The sequence below is a fragment of the Garra rufa genome, chromosome 22 (genome assembly GCF_049309525.1).
Source record: "Garra rufa chromosome 22, GarRuf1.0, whole genome shotgun sequence".
Lineage (NCBI taxonomy): Eukaryota > Metazoa > Chordata > Actinopteri > Cypriniformes > Cyprinidae > Garra > Garra rufa.
The window spans coordinates 24,772,266-24,791,495 of NC_133382.1; the positions used below are offsets into that span (position 1 = coordinate 24,772,266).

Genomic DNA, 19,230 nt, shown 5'->3' on the forward strand with positions numbered 1-19,230 from the left:
TACTCAACTGTTTATTGATAATAATAATAATAATAATAATAATAATAATAAAAATGTTTTTGAACAGCAAATCAGCGTATTAGAATGATTTCTGAAGCATCATATGACACTAAAGACTGGAGTAATTATGCTAAAAATGAGCTTTGATCACAGGAATAAATTAAATTTTAAAATATATTAAAATAGAAAACTGTACAAATATATATAAAAAACTTTTTTTACTGTTTTTGCTGTAATTTTGATAAAAATAAATGCAGGCTTGGTGTGCAGAAGGGATTTCTTAAAAAAAAAAACATTAAAAACTGTTCAAAAACTTTTGACTGGTAATGTACATCCACATAAAAAAATATAGAGATGATATATGCTGTTACGGGGGTTACAGGGGATTTGAAAACGTATCAATTATTATATTAATTTCTATTATCTTTTTCTTTTTTATCTGGACTTTGAAGGTTAGGTATGCAATTTTATTGCTTACAATTATGAACCTTTTGCTTACAAACATGAAAATAAGTATTTAAACAAAAAATGTAAGACATTTACTTATTAAATAAAATAATATATTTATGTGTAAGAATAACAATACCAAACAATACAGTGCCAAAAACCTATTTTGATCAAATACAATTTAGCATAACAATAATAATAATAATAATAATAATAATAATAATAAAGGCATAAATGTCCCTCCTTTTTTTATTTAAAAAAAAGAATAATTAAACATTACAAAAATATTGAAATGTAAATGTAAAGAGTGAATAAGAGGAGAAAAATAGATCAACAAAATAAACTAATCACAGTCCCTCCTGTTGTTTGTGGAAAGTATCGTATGACGCGTTTCCTGTGACGTATACCTATACAAAGGAAGTATTGACATTCATACGCGGAAGAGGTTAGAGTGGGGAAAACAATCGGGTGGATCGACAAACTGTAACTTTAAGTAACAAATAGAAGAAACAAACGACGGCGTGATATTTGGCCTGTTCAGCTACTAGCATCTCCGGTGGACGTTTTCCACATAAAGAAAAGTCAAGGTAAAAACAACAGCGATATAGGCCTCCGAGGTTTCTTTCTTTTCTTGAGCAAATTTTAGCGACTGATCTCAGTATTATTCATTTTTGTGAAGGGTCGTCGTCTTTTCATAAACGAATAATCATTTAACGTGTTATTTTTCAAAGTTTCAATCTGAATTATCGCTGTCCTTTGGAGCGTTTCAAAAAAGTTTCAGTGTTTTAGCGCTTAATGGTGTGGTTCCATTGTCATTGATAGTATATAACACATATATAAGCTCAGTATTAGGGTGTGTTCAATTTTTTCTCAATATTAAAACGCGAAGGAATGAAAGACTATTACAGCTATTACAGTACAACTGATGTCACTTGATTCATAGCGTGTGAAATATGTTAATTCGCAAGTAGCTGTAGAAACCACTTGTTCACATAGGACCATATGACATACCTGCAAACAATGATGTCATGTCATCACGTGGCTGAGAGTCACCGTCATAAAATCGCATGTGAAAATCTGAATTCCTTTTCTGTGACTTAATCGTCTTTCTGTAGTGCCTTTTGGATTTTTAACAGATTTTCTTTTTTTTGTTTTGTATGTGTTCATGTCAGATGGAGTTCCTGTTTGGAAAAAGAAAGACCCCGGAGGAGATGCTCAGACAGAATCAGAGAGCACTAAACAGAGCCATGAGAGATCTAGACAGAGAACGCCAGAGACTGGAACAACAGGAAAAGAAAATAATCGCTGACATTAAGAAAATGGCCAAACAAGGACAGATGGTAAGAAGAGTTTTATTAGAGGGTTTGCATTTGGTCAGTTACCTGGATGCACGGCCATACTGGCGATACTCGGATGTAAACCACAGCATGAATTACATTGTTCTGCTAATTTATGCTGTCTAAACCATGGAAAATAACATGTGGAAGCTGCTAAATCATATAGAGAAGGACTTAGTAAGCAAGAATGGGCGCAAGAGTTTGACAAACTAAAGTTAATAGGTGGTGAAGATACGTACAAGCAGTATTAATTAAGATATTAACCTAATATTTTACCTCCTTACTGGAAATGATGAAAACAAACTTGAATGCTGTCAAGATTCTTGCCCTGGAAATCCTGGTTTAGTTTGGCCAACCACAAATGCCTCATGTTCCTCAGATAGTTTTTGCACTCTTCTAATTGCTTTATACATTTTGGCAGTCTATAGTACTCCAAATGGTTTTCCCGGTTCAACCGATTAGTGCAGCCCAAAACATGACAATAATTGATCATTTTCAGCAGCAATAGTTTTGTTTGGTTCAGTGGCATTATATACATTCAGTGCCACCAGCATGGCCAGTTGATGACCATTGTTTATATGACATTCAGGTGTCTTTAAAGGACTTTCAGAACCAAACTTTACAGATAATGTACTCACCCCCTTGTCATCCAAGATGTTCATGTCTTTTTTTCTTCAGTCGTAAAGAAGTTATGTTTTTTGAGGAAAACTTTTCAGGATTTCTTTCCATATAATGGACTTCTATGGTGCCCCCGAGTTTGAACTTCCAAAATGCAGTTTAAATGCAGCTTCAAAGGGCTCTAAATGATCCCAGCCGAGAAAGAAGGGTCTTATCTAGCGCAACAATCAGTTATTTTCTAAAAACATTTACAATTTGTATACTTTTTAATTTCTAATCTTAAAAAAAGTATATAAATTGCCATTTGTTTTAGAAAATAACCGATTGTTTTGCTGGATAAGACCTTTCTTTCCTCAGCTGTGATCGTTTAGAGCCATTTGAAGCTGCATTTTGGAAGTTCAAACTCAGGGGGCACCATAGAAGTCCATTATATGGAGAGAAATCCTGAAATGTTTTCCTCAAAAATCATAATTTCCTTACGACTGAAGAAAGAAAGACATAAACATCTTGGATGACAAGAGGGTGAGTATATTATCTGTAATTTTTTGTTTTGTTTAATACTAATAGGCACTATCCAGTTTGTGAAGTCTCGCTTGAGTGCAAGTGATATTCTTTTTTCTGACAGGATGCTGTGAAGATCATGGCTAAGGACTTGGTGCGCACAAGACGATACGTCAAGAAATTCATCATGATGAGAGCCAATATTCAAGCTGTCAGCCTTAAAATCCAAACCCTTAAATCAAACAACAGCATGGCGCAGGCCATGAAAGGAGTCACCAAAGCTATGGCCACCATGAACAGACAGGTATATTTGCTATAGCATTTCAATTTCTGTTTCTTTTGGCAACAAACAGCTTGTTGAAATGGATTTATTGATGTAAATTCCTTCACTACTCAATGCAGTTGAAGTTGCCACAGATTCAGAAGATCATGATGGAGTTTGAGCGCCAAAGTGAAATCATGGACATGAAGGAGGAGATGATGAATGATGCAATTGACGATGCAATGGGTGATGAAGACGATGAAGAGGAGAGGTGAGGAAAAAGAAAGGGATAGTTCAGATAAAAATGAAAATTCTCTTAGTAATTACTCACCCTCATGTCTTGCCTTCAGAACACAAATTAATATATTTTTAATGAAATCCGAGAGCTTTCTGACCCTGCATAGAATGCAGCTGACACGTTCAAGGTCCAGAAAGGTAGTAAGGACATTGTTAAAACAGTCATGTGGTTCAACCGTAATTTTATGTATCTCTGAGAATACTTTTTGTGTGAAAAGAAACCCAAAATAATGACAATTTCCTTTCTTCTGTGTCTTCGATGTACGTTCACAAGAGTGCCACAGCTTGCGTTGGTTGAACCACAGCTGTCACATGGTTACATGGACTAAAATAGACTATTTTAACAATGTCCTTACAACCTTTTTGGGCCTTGAACGTGTCTGTTGCTTTGCTGTCTATGCAGGGTCAGAAAGCTCTCAGATTTTATTAAAATGTATTAATTTGTGTTCTGAAAATGTACGAAAGTCTTATGGGTTTGGAATGACATGAGGGTGAGTAATTAATGACAGAATTTTCGTTTTTCATTTTCACTATCTGTGTAATTAATTATCATTTACATAAGGTTTCTATTTAATTTAAATGCTGTTCTTTTGAACTTTCTGTTCATCATATAATTCAGAAAAAATGTATATCATGGTTTCCGCAGAAAACTGTTTTCGGCATTGATAATTTATCATTTTTTTGCTTTGAATGTAGTGATGCTGTGGTTTCTCAAGTTCTGGATGAGCTGGGTCTGAATCTTTCTGACGAGCTTTCAAGTAAGCAAAAAAGACGACACAGTTTCCATGCTATAAAATTACACTCTTAAGTCGTTCTCATATTACCTCTTATTTAATTCCAACAGACCTGCCTACTACTGGAGGAAGCCTCTCGGTCGCAGCTGGGAAGAAGGCTGAACCGCAGGCTACCTTGGCAGATGCCGATGCTGACTTGGAGGAGAGGCTGAACAACCTCAGGAGAGACTGAGAATGAAAGGACTTTCAGTACAGGTTTTGATTCGGAACTGTTCGCGCAAAGCTTCACTAAAATGTAGACTGATGCAGAGAAAAGAGGGAGGTTGTGAATGCTGTCTGTTTTTTTGTTTCTGACATTAGACGCTTTAATGCGTCCTTTTTGTTATTTTCTTTTATGACATGTGCTGTATAAATATTACCAAACACAACCCAAATGAAGATGCAATGCATCAGATTGATCTCAAGCCTTTTGTGTAGACAAATCCTTTTTGAAGGAGATAAAATCAACAAAGATTCTGTTACCCCAAGAACTTGATCTTTTAACACTAAATATTTCATTACTATAAAAACTGGACACACGTCGTCTTTTCATTTTATTAAATGCACATGTTGATACTGATCTTTTATATAAATAGTGCACTCCAAGGTCACTCCAGTCAGTTTTCAGTCTGTTCATATAGGGGTACATCAGAGAATTACTTTTAAAGTACCTGTGCTATTATACTATCATGATCTTCTAATAATATATTCTTCTTGATCTTTTAGTGGTAAATACCTTCGTATAATAAATGTGGTGGTTTATATATTTTTCTCAAAGTGACTGAAACTTTAGTTCCAACACCCAGGCCTGTTCAGTAAACTATAAACTTTCATAAACTCTCAAGTTTGTGCAAGGCAACATCTGACAATAATGTTGGTCATTTAATTAAAAACAAATTCTCGAAGACAGGTTTCCAAAGCTCGTTTTGTCACAAGAATCTAAAGACTTGTTATTGAAAATGAAAAAGAAATAGTGTATTTATCTCATAGTGAATCAAAAGAGGTGGTATATTTTGAAAAATTATTTCATGTTATTTCAAATTTTTTTGGTTTAATAAACATTTTTCACACTTACTATGAAGTTAACAAATGTGTTTTCTATTATTTTATATTTCTGTAAAATTACGCTTGTTTTAGTGGCTGTCATACAAGTTTTGACAAATTGACTATGTATACAAACACAAAATTAGTCTTTTATATAATATTTGGGGGGAAAAAATGCATTTGACGTATTGTCACAAGAGAAAATAACAGTTGAATTTATAAAAACGACCCTGTTCAAAAGTTTACATACACTTTATTCTTAATACTGTGTTGTTACCTGAATGATCCACAGCTGTGTTTTTGTTTAGTGATAGTTGTTCATGAATCCCTTGTTTGCTGGGTTTTCCTGAAGTGAAACTGCCTGCTTTTCCTAAGAAAAATCCTTCAAGTCCCACAAATGATTTGGGTTTTCAGAATTTGTGTCCCTCAGTGTTAAAAGATGGATCTCAAAGTCATACAGTGATTGTTGGAACAGGTTCAAACGCACAGAAATGCTGAAAAACCAAGGAATTTGTGGGACCTGAAGGATTTTTCTGAAGAACAGCGGGCAGTATAACTGTTTAGGACAAACGGGATTCAAGAACAACTATCACCAAAAAAAAAAAAAAAAAAACAGTATTAAGAATCAAGTGTATGTTAACTTTTGAACGGGGTCATTTTTATAAATTCAACTATTATTTTCTCTATATGTAAATTTATTTTATGTGGAATATCTTATTCAGGTCAGTACTAAATAAAAAACATGCATTTTGCATGATCCCTCCTATATAGGTAAAATAATTCACATTTTGCAGATTCCGCAAGCTGTATGTAAACTTTTGACCTCAACTACAGCATTAAACAAAATAGTTAAATCTTTAGCCTTTGGTTAAATGTGATCTTTTTTCACAATCTAGCCCAAATCACATCTTTATAATGCTAAGCCACCAAATCAAGCGATAAATACTACAGTATGGACACATATCAAAACAAAATGTCAATTAAGAAATCACAAAGTGAGTTTTTATTCTTTTTTGAAAAACAAAAATTCTTATTTTGTAAATAATGCTATCAATATAATATCTATGCTGAACAAACAACACTTCTGACATTAAATAAAAAAATAACAGCAATGTTTTCCTTATTTACAGCCAATGTGTCAGTACAGATATTTACAGAGGTCCAGTTGTAGACATTCAGGAAAAAAGAAAAGAAAAAAACTTGTGTGTGGTGCTCACAAAATAAACACATTTACACACAAAATCAGGTTATCTTTTGAGTTAGAACAAGAATATCTTTAGGAAATATCACAAATGCCCTGAAATAAATCCCATGAGGCACAGAATTAATGACTAGCAACACTTCTGGACATGGATAAGGTTTTAAGAAAATGGAGGTGTAAAATAAATGTATTTTCAATAAGATGGTTGAGGTACATCAAAACAACAACAACAGACCAACTAAACTGATCCAAAAATAACGTTAAGGGCATTGTCCTTAAACCTGCATGGGATGCTGAACAACTTCGGAGACACCTGAAGGCCATATAAACTTATTAACATCAGGTCATTCATCTAAACATTTTAGCATCCTCACTCTAATCCTGACTTTTTCCCCCTCTCTAGACAACTACACTAAGCTTACAAAAATATGTACATTTTTAGGCATAAGATTTATCGAGACATTCATGCACAATTACATTTGCGAAAACAAAACAAGCTCTTTAAACTCATTCTCAACACAAATATTGAGGCAGTACATGCAAATGTGCAGCAATACTCCATAACCACAGTTTAGTGCACATTAAAACAGTGTTTGCAGTGGAGCCTGCAATAATCAATATCACTTAGCCTCAGTGAAAGTACACGGTACAGGACTACAAGTAAAGGATTTAATCAAGGCCACACACACTGATTGTGAGGGAACTAAAATAGCAGTTAGCTGGGCAGTTCGTGCTTTATTACCAGGGCACAATAAAATGAAAACGCAGCTGTAATCCTGCCATTACCTTCTCGCCTGAACGCTCTCTGTGCGAGCAGACTACAGGCGGACACCAAACCATAATGTTAGGCTAATATTCTGTCACCTGACTGAACAAACCCTCACGTTCTGCCACTGGACATGAAGGAGCTCTCCGCTGTGTTGTACCCAACTTGGACACGTGGCCAGAATCTCATTTCCGACAGGTCCTGTGTGGAGTTTGTTTCTTTTGGTTTTCAATGCGACATCGACTTCTTTCATCAAGCCAGGGCAGCTCAAAGTTTCTGGAAGACAACACATAAATTGTTATATGAGACTTAAATTGCACTTTAAATCAGTTATATGTTAATCAGTAGTATTTCAAAAAGGAAAGAAACTCTTACTGTGGAGGCAAATTGGGCAAAGGCCGACCAAATGCCACAACTGGCAGAAAGGGTGTGACCATTATGGCCTCCACTGAACAAGAGGAAGAAAAAGAGAAGAAAGAAAACTCTGAAATTATGGTTCATATAATAACTTTTATGTTATACAAAAATAATATTTTATCAAATAAATCTAAGGGTCATACCATTGTCCACATCAGGATAAAATGAGGATAATTCTGGTTCGCTTTCCTGAACATTCGTCTTTTTCTTCTCCATGCGCTGTTGCAATCTTTGAAGCATACGCTGTTCACGTATTCGCTGAATGTCCCACCTAACAGGAGGAAAAAAAAAAAAGAATATTGTGTTGTTTTAAGAATATAGAAACTGTACAGAAACAGTGACATTTTAATGACAGCTGTTCAAGTAATTTACCACAAAATTTTAACCAGTTCCGAAAACCACAAATCAGAAGTGATATCTTATATATATATATATATGTGTGTGTGTGTGTGTGTGTGTGTGTAAGTATTTAAAAGGGACATTGGATGCACATAGGTTAAAATTCCTCAATAGTTGTGTAAAACAACACCCTTTTTATCTCGTCAAAAACAGCTCTGTTCACAGAGACCCGTTTTGGTGCATGTCTCTTTAAATGATAATGAGCTACTGCTCACTCCACCCCTCTTTTCCATTTTTTTTTTGTGTATTCAGTGGTGTTAGTCAAAAAACAAAACAAATCCACTGCGTCCTCAGTGGCTCTGATGTCAGGTAAAAATGAAGACTACAATTCACTTTTACATCCAACTACAAAACATCTGCGTTGCTTACGAGACAACGTTGTTGCTATAACTGCTCAAGCGTGGAGAAAATGGCGGACAGTGTACGACTGGCAGAAATACGTTAATACGGGGCATTCCGTCCAGAAAAAAACATTCCTGATAATTTAAAAGAAATAAGAGTGTTTTTTTTGGGTGTTTTTGCTTTTACAGGAAGCAAAGTGAAAGAGTGAGTGGGGTGGGATCAGGAAAGCTCCACGAGTTGAATGGTTAAATGGGGATCAACGGGTTCAAGGTCCAAATTGCAGTTTCAATGCAGCTTCAAAAGGCTCTACATGATCCCAGCCAAGGAATAAGGGTCTTATCTATCGTTGTTTTACCTTTTTTGTAAAGAGCGTTTGATTTCTTTGCATGCTCACTAGGCATGGGATGATAACCGGTTTTGAGGTTTACCGCGGTTTCAAAAAGTCACGGTTTCAAAACCGCAAAAAAAAACATCCTACGATATGTGCATTTTTTGTGTCGTCAGAGTGAACGCACAGGACTCCCTACTAGGTTGTGTGTGTGCGTACCTGCAGCGAAAATAATGCAGCCCCTCCACCACCGGTTAGTGCTGGCAGGCGCGTGTATGTTATTGTGCACGTGGTCCGCAGTCAGTGAGACTCAGCAGTAATATAATTTCAGGATGGCCGAAGGAGGTGAACCCCCAAAACTCCTAACCCCCCCTTTTGCCTGATGTTCAATGTTACAAAATGTTCTGTATGTTTCCTAAAATAAAATATACTGTGTTCAGTTGAAAAAAAGACATTTAAATATAACATTGTAGAGCAGTAATTACAATACCGTGATAACGTGAAACCGTGATATTTTTATCCAAGGTTATCATACCGTCAGAATCGTATACCGGCCCATGCCTAATGCTCACTTTGTAAACACTGGGTCGGTACTCCCGCCTAAGTCAAGCTATCTTTTATGGGAAAATGGCCATTCGTTTCGTTACATAAGACCCCTGAAACTGCTATTTGGACCGTCAACTCGTTGATCCGCATTGAAGTCCACTATAAAAAGCCATGTTTTGATTGATGATTTCTGAGGGAACATGTGACACTGAAGACCGGAGTAATGATGTTGAAAACTAACATTCAAAATATGCTAAAATAGATTTAAATTGTAGTAATATTTCACAATACTACTGCTTTTACTGCCTTTGTGAGTACAAGAGACTTCAAAACAAAAATCTTATAGATCCTAAATGTTTGAACATTTTTCATGTGCTTAAAAAAACCTCAAATAAAAGGGGGAAAAAAAGGGCCGATGCCACCAACACAGATCAGGAAAACAATCTTCTAGAAAGAAATCTCACCTTTTTCGTCTCTTCTCATCCAGTTCTAACTTTGCGTGCCGCTTCAGAAAAACATTATCATCAAGATTCTAAAAAAAAAAAAAATTATGGATAATTAACAATGGGCCTAATACCTAAGAGGACAGTTCAACCAAAAATTATATAATTATTTTCTCACTCTCAAGGAGTTCCAAACCTGTAAGAGTTTCTTTTTTCTGTTAAACACAACAGATATTTTAAAGAATGTTGGTAACCAAACAGTTGCTGGTAGCCATTGACTTCAATGGTATTGAAAAAAATAATAATATGAACATCAATAACTACCAGCAATTGATTGGTTACTAACATTCTTAAAAAAATATCTTCCTTGGGCGATAAAAAAAAAAAAAAGTTTGGAACAACATGAGTGAAGTAAGTAAATGAGGACAATTTTCATTTTTGGTAAACTATGCCTAAAAGGATTAGTTCACTCCTGAATTAAAATTCCCTAATAATTATTTACTCACCCCCATGTCATCCAAGATGTTAATGCCTTTCTTTTTTTCAATTAAAAAGAAACAATGGTTTTTGAGGAAAACATTTCAAGATTTTTCTCCATATAGTGGACTTTAATGGGGATCAGCAGGTTGGAGGGCCAAACTGCCAAACTCTACACAATTCCAGGCGAAGAATAAGGGTCTTATCTAGCAAAATACGCAATCATTTTCTAAAAAATGCTTGATGCACACATTACATAGTCACATTGGAAAGGTCACAATTAGTTCTTCCTGTGTACTTCGGTTCAAAGAAGTAGGGTAGGGCTTACCTTTTTTGTAAAGGACTTTTGACGTTTCTTGCATGTTTGCTTTGTAAACACTGGGTCTGTACTTCTGTCTACATCATGTGTAACGTTTCTTACGTAATGTGTGAAGTCGTGAATGCAGAGCTAGTGCAAGACAAGCATTTGTGGTTAAAAAGTACACAGATGGACATATAAATTGACGGATCGTTTTGCTAGATAAGGTTCTTATTCCTCAGCTGGGATCATATAGAGCCCTTTGAAGCTGCATTGAAATGGCAATTTAGACCTTCAAGCTGCTAATCCTTATTGAAGTCCACTATATGGAGAAAAGTCCTGTGATGTTTTCTTCAAAAAACTTAATTTCTTTTTGACTGAAGAAAGAAAGACATGAACATCTTAGATGACATGGGCGTGAGTAAACTATCAAAATATGTTAATTCTGGAGTTAATTCTCATCTATTAAGATTCTTGGATCTATGCATAATACACATATGATGCAAATGCTGACTCTTACCTCAGGGATGTCAAAAGCTTCCTCCTCCTGAAGGGGTTCCATGGTGTTTTCCCTCCATGATGGAACTGTGGAAATATTTCACATTACAATCTATAAATCAATGTCTACAACTGTCATTTTGCAACTGAGTCAAGCACATACTTGCAACATCCTCTTCTTTCTTTGGAGACTCGTCCCGTAATGGAGAGGCTGGAGGTTGCTGCCAGCAGCATAGGTACATTTCAGTTGTTGCCATGTATGGAAGATCTTCCGTTTCCTTGCTGTCTTCTTCTTCTTCTTCTGGCTGCAGGTCCATCTGTCCGGATGATCTCGCAACATTCATCTTCTCCGGGGTCTCCTTGTTTCGCAGGTCACGCTGACAAGGTGAGGCCTCTTCTGTCTCTAATTTTTGAGGGGTCACTCTTGAGGACTTACCTCTTGACCTTTGCATCTTTGTATCTAACATGTTTAACTTCCTAGGCAGAGTATTTACAGGTCACATCAGTCAAGCAGAAGCCATGAAAAAGTGGAAAAAGTGACTAACAGGTGAATTTCCTATTCTTACCTCTTTTGCAATTTTCCACTAGACTTGCCCTGAGTTTGCGGGCTGTCGCCTAAGTCGGATTCCCAAAAGTCATCCGTGTCAGGAACCCATCTCTCCAGTGGCTGGAAGAGCCTCTTGTCACGTGGTTCCTTACTTAACAACTGCAAACGCCGCTCCATCCGCTCAATACGGGCAAGCAACTGTTTCAATGCAGGATAAATACATTAGAAAAAAAATCATAAAGCTTGAAGGAGAAAATGGTTTAAGTATAAACCATAAATCTATTTCATACTGCTAAATTGAGAAAAAAAACATGAACTGTAAACTATCTTTTAACAGTTTGGGGTTGGACAGATTTTTAAAGCGGTGTTTTAAAATAAAAGAAGGCTTTTATGCTTAACAAGGTAGATTTAATTAATCAAAAATACAGTAAAATTGTTAAATATTATAATTTAAAATATTTGCTATTATAATGTTTAAAAATGTAATTTATTCTGAATTTTAAGCTGAATTTTCAGCAGTTACTACTTCAGAGTAACATCCCTCAGAAAATTCATTATTCATGTTGAAAACAGTTGGGCTGCTTATATATTTGGTAAAAACTGATACTCTTTTTAGGATTCATTCACACTTGGTGAATGAAAAGTTCAAAAGAAAGGCATTTATTTGAAATAGAAAGCTTTTGCAACATTACAAATACAGTTGAAGTCAAATGTTTACATACACCTTGCAGAATCTGCAAAATGTTAATTATCTTACAAAAAAAAGAGGCAGGTTTTTATAAAAATGACCCCGTTCAAAAGTTTACATACACTTGACTCTTAATACCTGTGTTGCTACCTGAATGATTTTTTGTTTAGTGTTAGTTATTCATGGGTCCTGTGTTTGTCCTGAGCCGTTAAACAGCCTGTTGTTCTTTAGAAAACCATTAAAGTATGACTTTGAGATCTATCTTTTCACACTGAGGACAACTGAGGGACTCAGTATATGCAACTATTACAGAAGGTTCAAACGCTTACTGATGCTTCAGAAGGAAAAACGATGCATTAAGAGCCGGGGGTGAAAACTTTTGAAAAGAAAGTGTACATTTTTATTATTTTGCCAAAATATCATATATTTTTTCATTTAGTACTGCCCTTCAGAAGCTACTTACATGTTCCCCAGAAGACAAATAACTTAAATTTACCCTGATCTCCAAATTCAAAAACACTCTTAAACTCTTAATGCATCATTTTTTTTCTTTCTGAAGCATCAGTGAGCAATGAACCTTATGTAACAGTTGCATATGAGTCCCTCAGTTGTCCTCAATGTGAAAAGATGGATCTTAAAATCATACAGTCATTGTTGGAAAGGGTTAAAATACACAAAGATGCTAAAAACCACAGAATTTGGGGAACCTGAAGGATTTTTCTGAAGAACAGTGGACAGTTTAACTGTTCAGGACAAACAAGAGACTCATGAACAACTATCACTGAACAAAAAAACAAAAACACAGTTGTGGATCATTGAGGTAACAACACGGTATTAAGAATAAAGTGTATGTAAAACAAGGTCATTTTTTATAAATTCAACTATTATCTTCTTTTGTGTACTATACGTAAATATCTTTAAATGCACATTTTTGTGCACTAAAACTTTAAAGCAACACTAAGTAACTTTTCCCTCAATGCTCCCTCTACAGGTTAGAAGCGGAATTGTCCATTACCGCTGTCGTAAATAATTAAGCCTACCGTCGTGTCACATGCACGTTATTTGTTTGAAAGGCTATCCAGGACCGGCTTTGGAAATAACGATGTCCAGTGACAAGTTAGAGTATGTTGTATGACATTATAAAAGTATGAAAACCTTTTGTGAAGCCTGCCGTGAAGCAAGTCGCATTTGTAGTATCATTTGAACTACAAAACCGCGACCCGACGACCCGACGACCCAAACGTACATAGTGCTGTTATGGCTGATAGAGGGTCGCAAAGCGAATACGAAAGTGCCGTTTCACCCTGTTATGAGTTGATGAACTACTGACATGAGTTCGGAAACATTATTTTAAAGGTAAAAAAGTTACTTAGTGGGGCTTTAAAATGCATGCTAAAAAAATAGCATGCATTTTGTATGATCCCTTTTATTTCGGTAAAACAATTAACATTTTCAGATTCTCCAAGATGTATGTAAACTTTTGTCTGTACCATCTGTGCATCCGTGGCGAATAAAATCTTCTTACTGCTCCCAATGGTACATACCGTGTCTCTGTCTGATTTGAGTTCATCTATTTCCTTGTCCTTTGACTGCAACTGTTGCTGTTGTTGCTCTATCAAGTCCAGCTGAAGCAGAAGCAGTTGTTTAAGGCAAGTGGCTTGTGCATGAGGATGACTAGTGATCTTCCTCATATTTGTCCTTTTGCCCTCAGAGTGTTCATTAGACACCCCCATAGTCTCTAACCCTTTGCCACTTTTCTCACCCACAGGGTCTCTAGAATTACTATGTGAATTCATGGATACAAACTCTGGCTTGTTATCAATGGTGTTGGTCTGTCCAAGAGGAGTTTTACTTTTTACAGGGGTGCCTTCACCCCCCATTTGTTTAGCTTGAGATGACAGTGTTTCTGTGCCCACAGAGCCAGCCTCTGAAGCCACAGCCAACTCTCTGCCAGGCTTTAAAGGCAATGAAGTCCAGTCAGCTTTCTTGTCCAATATCAGATGTTGCCTGGTCCTCTCAGGAGTGTCACCAAGAGGATTTCCAATCTCTCTTCGGACACTAACCGGGTGTCTTGTTTGAGATGGGCTTAAGTCACAGTTGTTCGAGTACAATCCCACTTTAGAAAAGCATTCGGGTCGCATATTCATGGCGAAAGAAAACCTCTACCCCATGAACCATGGCTCTTATAGCGTTGATATCAACAAGGGTGTGTCTGCAGACCTGCACATGGAAAAAAAAATTTAATTAGATCAAATCAATATGTAAACTGCAAAGAAGTATATCCTTCCTGTCTATATTTGCAACCTAACCTTCTGTAAGTTGAAATAAATCTACTGGGTGAGCATAGAGTAAACAAAACATCAAAACCATTCACGTAATGTATTTTTATAACATTAGGTTGTCTACCAACTAGAAATCAGATGCTTGGTCATAAACAACAGATCACTGCAGTTCACTACCGGTCAAGCGTGGATGAAGACAAGCATACGTTACATCTAGTACACTAATACTAAAGCTACATTTAAATCTGCTTACTAAATGTTATGATTCATATTGTTCAAGCAGCATGAACCATTTTAACTTGAGCTAATAATAAATAGCCCGCCTCCATTTTGATCCTCATTGCTAGCTAGCCGCTGTTAGCAAACGAGGTGATACAACATTATATCGTTTTCGCTGCACAGTGAGTTTGAATCTAGGCCGCATCTCTTACGTAGTTACTGGTTCGTCCAGGGTAAAATCTTAATGCTTTGAAGAAACGCGGTTTAAATAAGCCGTCTACTTTACTTTTATTGCTGTTTGTCCCCCATTTTCAGGCTTGAATCTGCACAATGTCCCAACATACGAGTGCGTTTGATTTACTGCGCATGCGTCACGTCAGGACGTGTTTACATTTAGAGTGATGGGTCTGGCGAGAGATTTTAAAGCCAGTATGCGTGTACATTTTTTTTATGTGGACTAAAACTGAGTACAGTCATTTTAACATAGGTAAATTGGTCGTAATAGTTTTGGTATGGGAACGGTAGATGTCTGTGTTTGGGAAAATATAGATCATACCGTGCACACTTGAGGAGAGGACTTGCCAACGTCATTTCCTCTGACGTTTTGCACTCTGCAAGGGTTATTTTTTCGGATCTAGCTTTATTAATCCGGATCCATAACATTTAAAAACACGAGTTTAGGACACCATGAATATAATTTCTACCACAACAACGTTTGCTCTGTTGTAGCCTAAATGTAACTTCTTTGCAAATATTTATTTTTATCAGATGTCATCAACAACAAACCAGTTTTCTTTCTTTTTGAAAGAATTTTAAAAGTATCACCATTTCATCACCATTTAGTAGTATTCAGTAAAGAGTCTCTCTCTTTATAAAAATCTTTTTCAGCCTTTAGCAACCATTTTGTGTGTCATATACAAAACTATATATTGTAAACACATTAACTCTATCATTTTTGCATTGAAAAAAACAAACAAAAACATTATTTTACAGTTTAATGACTGTATTCACCCAATTTCTCCCTTTGTTATATCACAAATTTGTTTGGATTAAAAGGAAAAAAAGTATATACATAATACACTACCAGTCAAAAGTTTTTGAACGGTAAGATATTTAATGATTTTTTTTTTTAAAATAAAGTCTCTTCTGCTCACCTATTGATTTGATCCAAAGTACCGAAAAAAATATTTTTACTATTTAAAATAACTGTTTTCTATTTGAATGTGTTTTAAAATTGAATTTAGTCCTGCGATTTCAAAGCTGAATTTTTAGCATCATTACTCCAGTCACATGGTCCTTCAGAAATCATTCTAATATTCTGATTTGCTGCTCAAAAAAACATTTATCATTATTATTATTATTATGTTGAAAACAGCTGAGTAGAATTTTGTCAGATTTCTTTGACAAATAGAAAGTTCAGTTTTTATCATCACTTTTGATCAGTTTAAAGCATCCTTGCTACATAAAAGTATTAATTTACAAGCTTTTGAATGGTATAGTGTATAATGTTACAAAATGTTACAAAAAAAGATCTTTGGATCTTTCTATTCATCAAAGAATCCTGAAAAAATGTACTCAGCTGTTGAATATTTTTTGATTATTAAATATTCATGATAATAATAATTAGAATATTAGAATGATTTCTGAAGAATATGATACTGAAGACTGGAGTAATGATGCTGAAAATTAAATAATCTTACTGTTCGAAAACTGTTGACTGGTAGTGTATATTATTTATATTAGCCTTTTTTTAGTTATGTAAAAAACACAATGGCCTGGTTTCACAGACAGGTCTTAGACTAAAACAGGATTAGACCATAGTTCAATTTGAATGTAATTACATTTAACTAATTTTTATAAACGTGCCTTAGAAAAAAAACATTACTGATGTATATTGTATATTTTTTCTTGCGATAGGTTTTTTGTGTCTGAAATTCGTAAAACGTGTACACTCCCCAAAAAAAGTCTCTAAAAGTATAGTCGAGCTGATAAGGAAAAATGAAAAATGAGAAAAGAGAAAAGAAACTACATCTGAAAATTCAAATTATCACCTGCTGGTTTCAGCGGCAAAAGATTTCATGTGTTTACATGTGTTTAACCGTGATCACCAGCAGGGGGAGATAAAATACAATTGATTATACTTTCCAAACTGTCATTCTCTCATATCGTTAATGAATAGAAAGAAGGGGTTTCAAAAAGGAAAACAAGATTTTAAGCAGTTTTATTGTTTTATTTTATTATCCAGAGTGTGAATAATGTGTTCCAAATGCAAAAATGTTGTTATCTTATAATTTCCAGTAAGGCCACAAACGAATGTGTCTTAAATGACTGAACACTGTTTAGTTACAACGAGGTTCAGTTCACTCAGTTGCAATAGTCTATATTAGACTGCATAAGACTGCATTTTTTTTCTTTTTCTGAGAAACCGAGGGAACCCGAACCCTGAATATCTCACTTGACTTATGCAATCTGTTGATCTAAGGTAAGACAGAAACGAATCAAATCATTGTGTGTTTCTGTATTCATAATCTGTTTATGTTCATACTGCAATATTCTTCTACACAGAACAGAAAGAAAGGGTAGACAGAGAAACGGTATGCGATTCTTCACAACACAGAATCAAAGACTAAGATTAAAACATCATGTCAATGTCAATATGCACAATAGGCAGCTACAGGTCTTGTGGCATCTGTCATATTCTCCTTGCCTAATGTTCAAATGGCTCTCCTCCAGTATGTGTCTGCTTGAGTATCGAATATGTGAGCATGTGCATGATTAATTATTAGATTATGCTGTTCATAATTATAATATCAGTCAATATTTACCCCACCATATGCTGCAGACACACAGGGGTGCCGCTCTCTCCTCGTCACAATGGCTTTCACACCAGGAGGAGAGAGCAGGCTAACGTTTGGCAGGTATCTCTCTAATGCTCTTAGCCATCTGCCAATCGCCTGGGCTCTCCCCACAAGAACATAATGTTTCTGATTACTGGGTTAATTTCGACACAGTTTGGCACAGTGGAGACTCTGCAATCTCTTGCTGCACAGTTAGCACGTTTGGCCGCCAGCCATCATGCTGCCAGCCTCCAGCCCTGTGTTGAATAGGTTCGGGTTTAGCCAAAGGGGTTGATTCAGAACAGTCGTCGATCCTAGTGAATACTACGATCGTCTATATTTCTATATTCACTGCCAGGACATCACAGATCGCTTTATATAACAGATTACAGTGCTCTTTTTCCATTCATGCTTGGATATCTCCTTCTTTATTAGTAGTTATACCTCCCTCGTGTACACATAACTCGTCTTGTTTGTTAGTCTTTTGAACTAGCATCTGTATTCCCTTGCTTTTAGTCTCCATAAGCTCCGCTGCTGCTTTCTATTTCCACAGTCGGCCTTCTGAGCGAATGACCTTGGTGGGTGCATGGGGTGTCAAGTGTAGGAGAGGATAACACAGGGGCTCATGCTTTTTGTGATCAGTCCAGCTATTTTTTGGAATATCATATCAAAAGCCAGCTACACTCAATTTATCCACACTTTCTGTTATGTTTGTCGAGTTACAGCACTTTTTCGAAGTACTTTTTTGGAAATAGTTTTAAAAACCACAGCAGAAAGAAAAAGTACCTACCAAAGTACTGGAAAAAAAGTACAGAGGAACCAAATAAATCACAAGTTTTGGTTATGAAATTTATATATCCCCTTTATAAGAAATGTGATATGACGTTTCATTTAGACAATTCCGAATAATACAGTTTTCTAATACCTAATATGATTTTCAGTGTGAAAGCTTTAGTACAAAGCTGATGTACAATCTGCAGGTCTGCAGGTGCATAGTGTTATTAGCTGGTTAATAATTAAATGATTCTGTCCAAAGTCAATTTTTTTTATGTCAAGTCTTAACATAAAAGTTATTAGCTGTTGCTAATAAAATAGAAGTTTTCCATTCAATTATGTAAAAGCTGCTTGAAAGAGCGCTAAAGAAGTAACAGGTGTGACAAATCACTATAGCTTTGGCATTTCTAATTCTCCTTTTCTTCCTGTGAAGGTTCTACATTCCCTTTCTCTGGAAAGGGCTCAAGCACTTCCTGTTTAATGACAGAGAGAGCTACTTCAAAGGGACACAAGCAAAAATGATTTATGGGAGAGAGTCTTGAAGACCTTTTCTTTTTTCCTGAAGTCTATCCTATACATTCTTTACACTTTTTCTACACTTATTTCCTATGTATGCATGCATGCATTTATTTAGAGCTGTGTGAATTACCAGAGAATTATTAGTTCTCATGATGAGTGAGCATGTTGGATCCTGATTTAAAGGGATAGTTTATCAAAAAATGAAAACTCTGTCATTAATTACTCACCCTCTTGTCGCTCCAAACTCGCAGGACCTTCGTTCATCTTCAAAACTTAAATTAAGCTATCATTTGATGAAATCCGAGAGCTTTCTGACCCTGCATAGACAGCAACGCAACTACCACATTCAAGGCCCTGAAAGGCAGTAAGG

The 19,230-nt window shown here is 35.8% G+C and overlaps 2 protein-coding genes across 2 annotated transcripts; one reads left to right on the forward strand and one right to left on the reverse strand.

Annotated features, from left to right (window-relative positions):
- The first annotated feature begins 873 nt into the window (after positions 1-873).
- On the forward strand, positions 874-5,309 carry chmp2a (charged multivesicular body protein 2A). The gene is made up of 6 exons (XM_073828495.1): positions 874-1,034; positions 1,620-1,787; positions 3,028-3,207; positions 3,306-3,436; positions 4,159-4,220; positions 4,307-5,309. Exons 2-6 carry the CDS (start codon positions 1,620-1,622, stop codon positions 4,426-4,428), a joined length of 663 nt encoding a protein of 220 aa, XP_073684596.1. The 5' UTR covers positions 874-1,034; the 3' UTR covers positions 4,429-5,309.
- A 265-nt stretch (positions 5,310-5,574) lies between these two features.
- On the reverse strand, positions 5,575-15,067 carry msl1b (MSL complex subunit 1b). The gene is made up of 9 exons (XM_073828494.1): positions 14,943-15,067; positions 13,774-14,449; positions 11,561-11,739; positions 11,158-11,471; positions 11,017-11,081; positions 9,743-9,810; positions 7,807-7,934; positions 7,622-7,694; positions 5,575-7,522 (listed from the first exon to the last, which is right to left on the reverse strand). The coding sequence occupies exons 2-9, from the start codon at positions 14,374-14,376 to the stop codon at positions 7,432-7,434; spliced, it is 1,521 nt and encodes a 506-aa protein (XP_073684595.1). The 5' UTR covers positions 14,377-14,449; positions 14,943-15,067; the 3' UTR covers positions 5,575-7,431.
- Positions 15,068-19,230: the final 4,163 nt, after the last annotated feature.

Excerpts from the sequence above, each read along its gene's own strand:
- chmp2a (XM_073828495.1), top strand. The coding sequence starts at position 1,620 with ATGGAGTTCCTGTTTGGAAAAAGAAAGACCCCGGAGGAGATGCTCAGA. Across the intron at positions 1,788-3,027 it reads TGGCCAAACAAGGACAGATG|GATGCTGTGAAGATCATGGC; the intron begins GTAAGAAGAGTT and ends TTTTTCTGACAG. Across the intron at positions 4,221-4,306 it reads TCTTTCTGACGAGCTTTCAA|ACCTGCCTACTACTGGAGGA; the intron begins GTAAGCAAAAAA and ends TAATTCCAACAG.
- msl1b (XM_073828494.1), bottom strand. The coding sequence starts at position 14,376 with ATGAATATGCGACCCGAATGCTTTTCTAAAGTGGGATTGTACTCGAAC. Across the intron at positions 11,472-11,560 it reads AGTGGAAAATTGCAAAAGAG|GAAGTTAAACATGTTAGATA; the intron begins GTAAGAATAGGA and ends TACTCTGCCTAG. Across the intron at positions 9,811-11,016 it reads AAGCTTTTGACATCCCTGAG|AATCTTGATGATAATGTTTT; the intron begins GTAAGAGTCAGC and ends TTTTTTTTTTAG.